This window comes from Gymnoscopelus braueri (assembly GCF_963280865.1).
Source record: "Gymnoscopelus braueri genome assembly, chromosome: 23".
NCBI classification, from domain to species: Eukaryota; Metazoa; Chordata; class Actinopteri; order Myctophiformes; family Myctophidae; genus Gymnoscopelus; species Gymnoscopelus braueri.
The window spans coordinates 40,853,374-40,866,307 of NC_137625.1; the positions used below are offsets into that span (position 1 = coordinate 40,853,374).

A 12,934-nucleotide genomic window follows, 5' to 3' on the forward strand; every position below is an offset into this window, starting at 1 on the left:
ACGGACGCACGCACGCATGCACGGACACACGCACACACACCTTCTCTCTTTTGATGGACAACGTAGTCATATACACACATAAAATGCAGAAGCACGCATCCACGTGTGCATGCACTAAGCCACTGGTTCTCAATGTCAGGTCTAGGGACCATAAGGGGTCCAAAAAGGACCCGTTTACGGGCCTGTAACTCTGACAGCGTGCAAATGGAACCGAATGGACCCGATTGTCAAGAGTTAAATGAACACTGAGGATTTCACAGTGTAGACTGGGGGTCCCAGAGATGAAAACAATGGTATCAAATGGGTGTCTGTGGCCTAATGCATATCAAACCGGGGGGTATCACTATGCCAAACTGCAATATTAGACTAATTATACCCCATCAGGACTCAACATTTTGAATATACCTTTTAATTAATGTTTATTTTATATCCCACGATTTTGCCACCCCATTTTTTTCACCCAGTGCCAATTGTCTAAGTAATCATGGGCGCTAGACTCCTTCTGCCAGCCTAGGTAGAGCCCAGAGCCGAGCTCATGCCACCTTCAATGCATGAGAGCTAAGAAGCCTTCTTATCACCCGACAGAGGGGAGTTTCCCCAGTTGGACGTAGCGCGTCGAAGGAACACGTTATTCCAACCAGTTCCTTTCCCCTCCATCAGGCGCCTCGGCTGACCAGGGGGAGGCAGTATCCACAAGTTTCCTAGTGGGTGGTGGGCATCACTTCCTGTCGATTTGATCAGGTATCAGGGATCAAATCGACAGGAACTGATGCTCACCACCCCCTAGGAAACTTGTGGATAGAGACCAGGATTACTGGATGTTCTTGTGAGGGTATTTACCCTAGGGGACACGGGGAGAACATGCAAACTCCACACAGAAAGGCCCTTTCACCAATCCCACCTAGGGTATGGGCACTGATGACGTGAAGGAGAGGACTCCCCCCCGCCCCACCTCGACCTTCTAGCTTTGAGGCGAGCGGGCTACCGACTGTGCCACCGTGGCCCAGATGAATGTTTATTATAATTAGAAGTTATAAATCAATTGCAATGTAAATATTGTAACCTAGTTTTGCCATAATGTTACGTAGGCAGTGATAGAATAAAGGCTGTGTTCTGTGCAAACTTTAATAGAATAATAACAGCGTGCGAGTGAGTCTGAAGACTGTCATTTGTTGTTATATTGGCCACTGAAGCAAGTGCCCCTTGTACACATGCGTGTGCTCACACACGCTTGCTCGCTCAGCTGGTCGTTTTGGTTCTATTTGTACACTCTCTGAGTTACAGACCCGTAAGGGTCCTTTTGGACCACTGGCGGTCCCTAGAGCGATGTTGAGAAGCCATATGCACAGGTGTCCAGCAGCAGTCCGCCTAGTGGAATGAATGAGTGTACGCGACTACATCCTTCCCACAATGCACTGGGATGAGGAGCCAATAGATAATGTATAAGACAGACAAGTCTGGAATTTCTCACTGTGTATAAAAACACCACAGCTGACAGTGGAAGACAAGCTTTCTGCCTGTTGCATCAACACCGCACGCACGCACGCACGCACGCACGCACGCACGCACGCACGCACGCACGCACGCACGCGCACACACACACACACACACACACACACACACACACACACACACACACACACACACAACGAAGACATCTTCTCTCTATCAGACATAAACAAGAAGTGACTTCTATGACACACACACACAGAGACCCGCGGGCATAAATACCAAACCATACATTCACCTGACCTTTGGAAAATGTAATAGCAACGGCTGAATGAGCAGAAATTTCACTATTTTCCCCACAGTATATTCAGGAGAACACATACACACACACACGTTGCCAGATGGTGTGTTTACGTGTGGGTGTCATGTGTTTGATACAGTAAGAGGTCTGCCATGGCGATGAGAATGAGATATGAACCTGGAGCAAGATCACGTATGCTTTACATAATCTATCACCCTGCAGCTGTACAGTACACACACACTCACACACACACACTTACTTGACCAAGCAGCTCCATAAATTGATTAATCACACAAACAGAAACACACACAGCAGATAAATGATGGAGGGGATGCCACCCAGGTTGAATTATAAATGAACTTGGCAGAGGAATGCTGACATGATGGATAATCACTGGTGAACCTCCACAGATGGGAGACAGAATGCATAAATACAGAGAGCACACACACACACACCTATTACTATACTTGTGAGGACATCAAAATGTTAGGACGTCAATTTTACAAATGCCATTTTTACCATTCATTTTGCCATTTTTAACCCCAACCCTAAAGCCTGCGATATACTTTGTTTTGCAGCAAAAAATGTGATCTGAAAAGCTCACAATGCGTCACAGCGCAGCTTCAAGAGCGGCTCTTTTCAATGCACGACACCAGCACATACTGTAACTAAGCATAAATCAGGCACCCGAGTTCATAATTTGGTGGGTATTACTGCTGCGTTATTGTGTGATTAATGAGTGGACCCTTTGGACACTGAAGTCTTTGGCATATTGGGAAGCGCGCGCACGCACGCGCACGCACGCACGCACGCACGCACACACACACACACACACACACACACACACACACACACACACACACACACACACACACACACACACACACACACACACACACACACACACACACACACACACACACACACACACACACACACACACTCTTCAAGGTTAACACGCATACACACTTCAAGGTTAACACGCATTATAAAGAGGTTGTGCACCACAACGCACGTTAGGAATAACAAAACAGGAGCAGGACAAGGTGGATGGATTTTCAATGATACACTGTTTATAAGGAGTTCACATTAGCATAGCGGAGATGGAGCAAGATAAAGCACTTGATACGCGGAGAGACGTGGAGAGACAGACATATAAGTCTTTAGCTATGGAAGCTGACAGGCTCGGCACCCTGTTAGAGGGGATCTTTGCTTTTTAGCCAAGAGGGGGAGTGGAGAAAATGAACAAGAGAAGGGAGGACAGATTGTGGGTTATGATAATCCAGTTTAAATTTCCCAGGTGGCCATGGAGAGGGAGATGTGTAGACTGCTGATGCTAAAGACAGATTATCTTCTCTTACAGTGACAGTCAACCCACACTGCAGCTGTTGAGGGGATTCACAGGGCCAATGGTCACAGGTACTGTAGCTTCCATCAAACCCTAATGCTTACTAACTAAAAGTTCTAATATTCACTATTAACTCCTTTACACTAATATTCACTATTAACTCCTTTACACAAATCACTGCTTTTCACATGGTGTATTGACCACCATTTCATACTTCGGCTACACTTTAAAAATGTTGTGACAGATCTTGAAAAATTGTGAAAATGTGTATTATGTTTGAAAATGTTTGATAAAAATAGGAACACCAAGGTTAATGTGGTTAATAATACATACAGTACTACAGGGCTCAGGGATCTGGGTTGATCCAAAAATGGACACTGTGTGGTGAATTTCTAGACAGGCCTGCACAGCGATTGCAATATAATACAACTTAGAAACAATGCCAAGTGCCAAAAGCATCCACTTCAAAGGCAGCTGCCTCACCGGATTCCCTAATAATCTTTCAGCAAGGAGAAAATTACATTAATTGTGTAGAATCAATTATTGATTCAAACAAAGGAATGTTTTCTCAAAGGTTACCCTTAGCAAGGGTGTAGGGCTTCAGGGAACATGCTCAACAGTTTAATCACACTGTAAGTTTGGTTTCTGTCTGTCACTACTGACCAAACTTATGATTTACAGCCAGACCAACATATCGGTTTGGCAGTTATATCGGCCAATATTTGACGATATCGGTATAAGTATGCAGGCTCTGTATGGTTTAAAAAAAAAATCAGATCTACAATCTCACAACGCGCCATGTTGTGATGCGTTGTGGGTAGTTAATCAGACTAATGGATTTAGTCGATTAAATAAATCAACGTGTGTGTGTGTGTGTGTGTGTGTGTGTGTGTGTGTGTGTGTGTGTGCTGACCTTGTGAGAAGATGCGGGGAGAAGGATGCAGGGTTGTCCTGTTCAGAGAAGAGAGGCATGGACCCGCCCATCAACCACAGCCTGAATGACATGATGATGGTCACCTAGAAGAGAGAGCACCCTTACATTACTTTACATTAAATACTTAAACCCTCTCTGCTTTTCCAAACATTTTAGATATTTTTCAAAAGATTTCAAAAATAGCAGATGTACAAGCTCGCAGCGTGGCACAAAGTGACGCGCTGTGAGCTTGTACATCTGCTATTTTTGAATAGCCAACGTATAAATGGATAAAGTTAAATTGATTGCGATGCTATATATATATATATGTCACAGTACGTTTGGAGAACCAGTACGATTGAAGACAGAGCGCTCGTTTTTAGGCACGGGGCTCCTTCGGGGCGAGGCGGGGCTTTTCGAGACAGGGTTTATTAGCGAGGCTCGCGAGGAGGAGGAGGAGGACGGCGCTGCGAGGCGGGGGGTTATTACGCGAGGCTCGCGAGGAAGAGGAGCCTCCTGCTCCTCCTCCTCCTCCTCGCGTTTTAAACCGTCCCGTCCTCTCCTTCTCTCCTTCTCCTTCTCCGAGGAGGAGGAGAAGGAGAGCGCGGAGAGGCGGGGCTTTGATGCGCCGACGGAGACCTGTCTTTTGTTGTTCCCCCCCACATAGCAACCAGGAAGCTACGCTAGGGGAACCATAATATCTATGAGGGGAACGCTGAACACGCGTTCACACGCACGGCGCGCCGACTTAGTGGAGCTTGAGGCCGAGGAAGCGCGCCCTCGCGCCTCCAGGCGCGAGTGCCCGCGGTGACCGGCCGACGCTCCACTAGTCGACTCAGCGCCGTTTGATTTGTAAACCGATAGGGACAGAATAGTTATTTTCATGGATCACTGTGTGTGTGTGTGTGTGTGTGTGTGTGTGTGTGTGTGTGTGTGTCAGGGAGAAAGTAAAACAAAAGCCAGAACACAATAAAAGTATCTAAACAGTCCTGCTTTCAATAAACCAAAAAAAGCATGAGCGCGTGCGCGTGCGCGTGTGTGTGCGCGTGTGTGTGTGTGTGTGTGTGTGACTGTGTGTGTGTGTGTGTGTGTGGCCATATATGTTTGTGCACAAGCCTGGCTTGTGGCTCCCTCTAGTGCTGGGTGGGTGGTAAAAACGAGCGCGCTTTCTTCAATCGTACTGGTTCTCCAATCATACTGTAACATATATACTCCAAATAATCTGGACATGAGTTCAGATTACAGGAGCTTCTATACCTGGTGTGCTCTTTTTCCCACTACACCAAATCTCTTTGCCTAAAATAGCAACACACGTTGCGATACATCGTGAGCTTATAGATTGGCTATTTTTGGTGAATGTTCCCCCCAGAATAGGGATGCTATGGGGTTCAAGTGGTTAAAGGAACACTTCACCCGTGTTCAACCCGTATCTTCATATAATTGCTCCTCACTAATGCTCATTATAAAATGGTATAATTTCTGTCCACTCTCTACAGTTCAGAAACCGTCCAACCAATGACATAATCGATGGGGATTCCAAGCTAATAGAAACTACAGCCTTTCTCTACCTGGAAAGTAACGCGCTGAAATAGAAGCCATTGTTCTTGCATTCATTAAAAACAAAAACAACAACCTTGAAATCTTGTTTGAAATGACAAAACCTGCCTACCATTGATGTCATTGACAGGCAGGTTTCTGAAGAGTCCAAAGCCCTCCTCTGAGACACAGACTAAAGGCAGGTACACATTGCAGGACCTTAACGTGGTCGGGGGGTCATCTGATCGTTAAGCATAACACACTGCAGGAGTTTATTTCTTGAAATCGGCTGTCATAATATCGTTGTGGTCTTCACAACAGGATTGATCCCCGACAAGGGCTGACACACTGTAGGATAGTTCACTAGGATGCTATCTCCAGAGTCAGACCCAATACATACATTTGAGTTTATTCCAATTCATTTTAATCGACGTATCCCGTGATATGCCTCTCTCCCTCTCCCTCTTCCCCCTCTCTCGCTCTTTCTCTCTCTCTCTCTCTCTCCCTCTCTCTCTCTCCCTCTCTCGCAGTCAAGTGCGCAGAAGCCGTCAGTGACAGCGTTGCCATGTCCGCTTATTATAAGCGACTTTGGGCTTGTTTTTCTGTAGAGTTGCTTGTAAATATTGGTTGTTGCGGGGTGCATTTTTTGGGCTTATTTGTGTAGTTGCTTATTTGGCCTTGTTTCCTAATGTTGTTTAAACCAGTGGTTTAAACAACACATAATATGTATTTGTCCGCAGACCCCCCTTCTGTAAATATGTTGTGCCATCACTGACCCCCATACAAGATTTGTGTGGATTTGGAAAATATTCCACAATTTTCTCAAGATTTTTATTTGAAAATAGCTGCGACGCGTTGTGAGCTTGTAGATCGGCTATTTTCAAATATCCAATGTATTTGTAAATAGGTTTAAAGTGCTCAAGTGGCCTTTTCTTGGGCTTGTTTTCATAGACCTGGTTGCTTATTTCTCTCGCAACATCTGGCAACGCTGTTCATAACAGCGTGCACATGCTGCACACTCTCACACACACACACACACACACAGAGCTCGCTCTTGCTCTCACTCTCTGTCTGTCTGTCTCTCTCTCTCTCTCTCTCTCTGTACAATTCCTCTAAAATAAACAGCCCACCACCAGGCTCGCTCACTCTCTCATTTTGTTTTATAATGTTAACTTAATACAGGACTGGACGGTAATATTGCGGGACTGTTTGTTGTGGTCAGATCCAGCGACGCTCCCCTGGCCACGGTGGCTGTAATGTGCTCTCATTGGCTGTAGCGTGGATCTCCTCGCAGACCCTTTCATAATGTATGATACTGTCCGATCTCCTGTCTGGGACAGAGCTGAATATCTAACATGGTAGTTATCTGAAAACGGTCGGAAAGCCGTCGCAGAGCGGATAATCGCGGCCACATCGTCTCGCGGAACCTTTCACACAGAGCGAGCATTATCTCGCAGATCAAAGGCCGATCTGCGTCAGATCGGGAGGTTTTGTCGGCGAGCGCCAAAAAATGTCGGCGACAGCAATCTCGGACCCAATCTCCTGCAGTGTGTACGGGCCTTAAAGAGACTGAAATGGTGCCATCTTATAATGAGCAGCATTAGTGAGGACCAATTATATGAAAGAGTAAGACAGGTTGAAAATGGGACAAGTGGCCCTATTAGTGAATACCTCAGGTATGAAAGGTGAAAAGATATAAATACATGTGTCAGTGTGACCTTTAAATGTTTTAAATTAAAGCCAATATAAAAAGCTTTTCCCGGGCATGCTGGCCTCCAGTGGTGGAAAAACTGCCTTGAGCAATTACAAGCTTCATGTGAAATTCCACAGATTGCTAGCCTGGTAAACCCTCCCTCCGGAAAATCTAATTTCCATTTGATTTCAGGAAGGAGTCTGGCCTGAAGGCTTGTATGGGCGTTTCTAGCGCATTACCAAAAAACCGAGCCTATCAGCGTCGTCGCTCATCGTTCTGTGATTGACAGCAAAAGTTGGCCAATCAGGTGGCGAGTTCGAGTGAGCCCGAATGGCACCGAGTGCAGCCTGAATGCAGCCGACAAAACACGAACGGCAGCCATCTTTTCTGTGCGCTATTTTCTCCGCTGTTTTAAAACTTCAAAAACTCTCAAACTTCTATTTTGAGGCACGGAATTTACTTATAAGATATCGTTTGGATATAATTTAGTTGTTTAACTTCATATATGTGGTCAATTAATCATGACAGAGCCTATTTAAAAATTAAAATTTAGAGAACCGGCAGGGGCGGGCAGTGACACGCATGTATCCGAATAAGGCAACCTATTTTGGGCATGGCCGTCTCAAAAGTCCCGTTGCGTCACAGTCTGGAAGTGGTAAAAATGCACTGGCTGAAGTGGGACAGTGCTGATTGGCTGAAGGGGTTGTCAGTCAACGGTATTACTCCCGCCCAACTCCAGCCCACAGCCAAAATTGCAGAATGGGCGATCATGCCAGACTCACTCCTGAAATAAATTACAAATGAGATTTCCGGAGGGAGGGTTTACCAGGCTAACAGATTGCCACAACAAACTCAGAATAATGTATGTGTTCAGTTAACCTCATAAATCCCATACGGTGTCTAGCGGAGTCCCTCAGGGCTCTATACTGGCGACTTTTCTGTTTTCGCTCAACATTAAATATCTTCGCTGAAAATAGCCGATCGACAAGCTCGCGAAGAGCTCGTCGATCTGCTATTTTCTGCGAAAGTTTTCCCAGAATACGAATGCTGGCGTTTAAGTGGTTAATTATAAACTTCACTACAACACCCCTTATGCTTCTGTGTTTGAGGCCCGATCTAAGCAATTAAATACTTGGCATGGCTTACAGTGAATAACAAGAGAAAAGAGAGAAGATATTTGCTGGAGTCGTTGTTCTGTGGTTTAACCCAAAGAGAAATGCCAAAGCCATCACTTAACAGCTGCTGCTGATTTAATCTGATTGCCAATTAAGAACACACGCATCATGCACACACAAGATGAGAGAGGGACCGATGAATCTTTCTGGTGAAAAATCAGTTGTAGCCTCTTGCATCAACATTTCTCATAATACTGCTTATTTACTGTACTTGTGCATTGTATCTCTCTCCCTCTCTCTCTCTCTCTCTCTCTCTCTCTCTCTGAGTAGAGATAAAAATAAACATTTTATACAATACATTCATACAATTTCCAATGTACAAGACAACTACAATGGCTATTCAGCCATCTCTTTATGGCTGATTTGGAAGTGAACAATGGAGCTATAATAGACATGAGAATTGCAGGTAACCCATTCCACATAACTGCTGGAGAGAAGAAAAACGAGTCCCATACAGCTGCATTTTAATTAATTATATGAACATATCGATATTGAGAAAAGGAAAATATTTTCATGGCATTTCACCAACATCCTCTCCTCCACAGTACAGTGCATTTCTTCATGTTTAAAATGTGTTATTCAGAAGTTGTCATTTGAGAAGATCAGTGTTTTTCAAATGTGCAAAAGAAAATGGGAAAATGTATTTTACTGTTACGTTAAATGACAAAATATTGACAGACTTTGCGTGAAGTGAACCAGCTCATCTTTTACATTTTTACATTTGAACCAAATTAAGTTGAAAACCTGACTAGCACAACTGCTATTGAATAGAAATAAATACTTAATTGCCGTTATGGTTTTATTTTGAATATATTATTGACATCAGAACTGGACTTTTGATGTCAATATTTTCTCAGCAAAATGCTGCAGTCAGCTAAAAGGCTTCAGAAATCAGTATAATATACTGATAATATACCATGGCGGTACTGAAGCCAAAACAGTTTGAGAACTACTGGAGTAGACGAAGACTTGGACAGACACTATGAATAATTGAGTTCAGAGGAAACCTCATGATACGGAGATGTACTGTATAACAAGTAAGACGCGCGAACGCGCGTCGAAAATAACAATAAGAAGAATAGAAAGGAATGAGCAATTGTAGAGAAGTGGGTGGTACAGTGAAATTAGTGAGAACAGGGCCGCCACAAGAAGGCTCCATACCGCTAGCCCCATATTTTTTTTTGCCCTTTTTAAATTGTTATGTTTGTTTGTTGTGTTTAGGACACAGGGGGGTCCCCAAATTATTTTGGGGGGTCCCCAGATGATTAGCTTAATGTGCAACATTGTTTTCTCACTCAACAGTAAACAAACCAACATACAGTATAAGTGTATACAGGGTCAAGTGTCAATTTAAGGATTTTTAAGACCTTTTTAATACCTCTAAAATAATAGGCGATAGGGGTGTGCCGATATATCGTCCCACGATATATCGCGATACGTTTTCGTGACGATATGTATCGTTTTGGGGAAAAGAAATAGTAAAAATGATAATAATTATTATTATTATGCAAATGTGATTATTTTGGGGGGGCCTGAAAAGTTTGGGAACCCTTGTTTTATGCAAATGTCAAAATGATACTCACATAGCAGGAGACAAAGCAGGCTCGCTTCAGGAAGGGACTGCAGATGTGGGGAAGCTCCCTCAGCCTGGAGCCACACAGGTGTCTGGAAGACAAACATATAATATGGTGGTTTTTGGGTGGAAACCTTGTATGTCCAAAACTATCACTTTTTTTTATAAAGAAATAATAAAAAAGGGTTCCAATGGATGCAATGTAGTTAGTTTATTTAGTCAGAAGCTCTTGTTAATAGTTGTCATTGGTTAAATATGTATAAAACCAACACAGACCTAACCACAAAAAGTTGAAATATGGAGATACAAGGTTTCTGCCTGACAGCAACGATATGAAGTGTGCGTTTCATTTCAAGAACACAACCTAATACCCAGCTAAAGCTTTCACACAAGCACAAGACTGGAAGAAGAAAGATACAGATATGAATGCTCCATCCATCTATCTACAGGTCAGGTCATCTGCAAGCTATACACTGCCTGCAGGGACAAACAGGCAAGGCAAGACAGGTTTATCGGCGTAGCAATTTTCATAAGCAAAGTCGAGTCAAAGTGCTTTACATAAGGCAGAAAAAGGAATGCAGAAGCATTAAAAAAAAGTATTTAAGGAGAAATAAAAAAAGTATGGAACAGCATAAAAAGAAGAAAGGTCAAAAGTGTAGTTTCAAGTCAGCCGTATCAGCAATAAAGTTTTTTTTTCTTTTATCGGGGGTATTGTTAAGAACAATTTATCCTTGTTCTGTTCAACCTGGACATGTGGAAAGTATTACTGTGATGTCATTACGAGAGAGAGAGAGAGAGAGAGAGAGAGAGAGAGAGAGAGAGAGAGAGAGAGAGAGAGAGAGAGAGAGAGAGAGAGAGAGAGAGAGAGCTTGCAGTGCTATAATTAACATAGAGGGTCTTCCTAGCAAGACTGTTTTAACCACTTAAAGGTAGGCTAAGTGATATTCCTTTGCTAAAATAAATGTTAATTTATAGCTCTATATCCTGATAGTGCTCATTGTGTGTGTTTGTTCAGTAACAGGAGTCTCCCCGTCTCTCCAGCTCTTTATTAAACTGAAAATGCATTTTCAGGTCAGGATACCAATTTTATCCAATCAGTTGTGAGAACTCATACAGGATACAGGATAAACAAGTGAAATTGGTAGTGATGACACAAAGAAATGAGCAGACAAAATTGGAATGGTAACACTATAAAATAGAAAATTGGTTGAAAATGTGCAACCCACATGAAATTTTATTTTCTGTTTATTAACCCATTAAGACCGGGAAGGGAACGCATCTGTGTCATTTTAAGAAGTAATCATCACAGGAGTGTTTGTTCAGTAACAGGACTACCCCTGTCTCTCCAATTCTTTAAAGAATTAGAGAGACAGGGGTAGTCCTGTTACTGAACAAACACTCATGTGATGATTACTATCAGAAAATAGTGCTTTAACCTTTTAACAAAAAAATACGTTTTGTTTTGACCAAAAAATATCACTTACTCTTCCTTTAACATGGAGGATCTTACTTGGACTACTTTTTCCCGTTGCGACCGGTTGTGAGCTTGTAGATCGGCTGTTTTTGTCTAATGTTCCCCCCCAGACTATGGATGCTGGGGTTCAAGCGGTTAAACAACTGTTTTCTTACAATACAAGCTAAGAGGGCACACACACACACACACACAAACACACGAGCAGAATTACGTGATTGATTGCATCCTTTAAGACAACTATAAAAGACAGACTGGTAGTGCGTAGTGAATATTAAAACAATTCACGGCTACAATACTAGGTAGGGAGAAAGGGAGAGAAGAGGAGAGAGAGAGCGAGAGAACCGCATTCTGATGCTGAAACAGACAGCATGTCCTTGGGAAACATCACTGAAAAGACCAATTTCACACTAGACGCGAAGAATGAGACGTCACACACTCACACACACTCACACGCACACGCACACACACACACACACACACACAGGTTCTCCTTCAGACCTGGGCCTCAACATCTCCCAAAGGGATCATCATGGCAGAGATGTCGGCATGGCATCCACACACAACAGGATGCTAATTCACCATGACAACTGCAACCGCGGCAACAGCAAAAGGACGGATTGGGGGGGGGGGGGGGGAGGAGGTCGAAGCCCGACAAGGAGCTGGGAAAAGTGAGTCTGGCCAATTTGATCTGAAGTGAAGTTGGAGGAATCAGCTAAATAAGACCTGCAGAGGAAGATATCTGTTTTAAGACAGTGACTCTCAAACGTTTTCATGTTAAGGACCCTCCATTTGAAAAAATACGCCAGGGACCCCCATATAGTCAGGGGATATTTAAAAAATCTTGGAATAAATTTCTTACCAAAAAAAATCTTCACCAATGTGTTTGTAAAGGTGTCTAGTAACACATCTCACAAAGACTGAAATGCAGTTTCCCTAGGGGAATTTGTGACCGCTCCTGAAAGTTGGGGTACCCACAATAACCTTATGCGGGAAAAAAAAATCAAACTTTAATTCTGTTTTAAGTAGCATGTGAGGGGTCAAACTAGGGTGTTTTTATGATTCTGAATCCATTGCAAGCATTTGTTTTGCACCAAAACCACTCCTTGGGCTAAAATGGGCCATCGCCATCCTTTTCCAGGTATACTTTTTGTGTAAAAAGCCCATTGAGATTGGGCTGTTTTTAGCCCAAGGAGTGGTTTTGGTGCAAAACAAATGCTTGCAATGGATTCAGAATCATAAAAACACCCTAGTTTGACCCCTCACATGCTACTTAAAACAGAATTAAATTTAGATTTTTTTCCCTGCATAAGATTATGGTGGGTACCCCAACTTTCAGCAGCTGTCAAAAATTCCCCTAGGGAAACTGCATTTCAGTCTTTGTGAGATGTGTTACTAGACACTTTTACAAACACATTGGTGAAGATTTCTTTTGGTAAGGAATTTATTCCAAGATTGGATTTTTTTCTGCTAAT

The 12,934-nt window shown here is 43.3% G+C and overlaps 1 protein-coding gene across 2 annotated transcripts in view; it reads right to left on the bottom strand.

Annotated features, from left to right (window-relative positions):
- Positions 1 to 12,934, bottom strand: part of tmtc1 (transmembrane O-mannosyltransferase targeting cadherins 1) — a 92,431-nt gene that overhangs the window by 37,039 nt on the left and 42,458 nt on the right. For both annotated transcript variants that reach the window (XM_080421362.1, XM_080421361.1), the window contains exons 5-6: positions 9,999 to 10,080; positions 4,012 to 4,115 (exon numbers count right to left, since the gene is read on the bottom strand). In XM_080421362.1, coding sequence (XP_080277488.1) covers positions 4,012 to 4,115; positions 9,999 to 10,080 — 186 coding nt within the window. The remainder of the gene's footprint in view (positions 1 to 4,011; positions 4,116 to 9,998; positions 10,081 to 12,934) is intronic.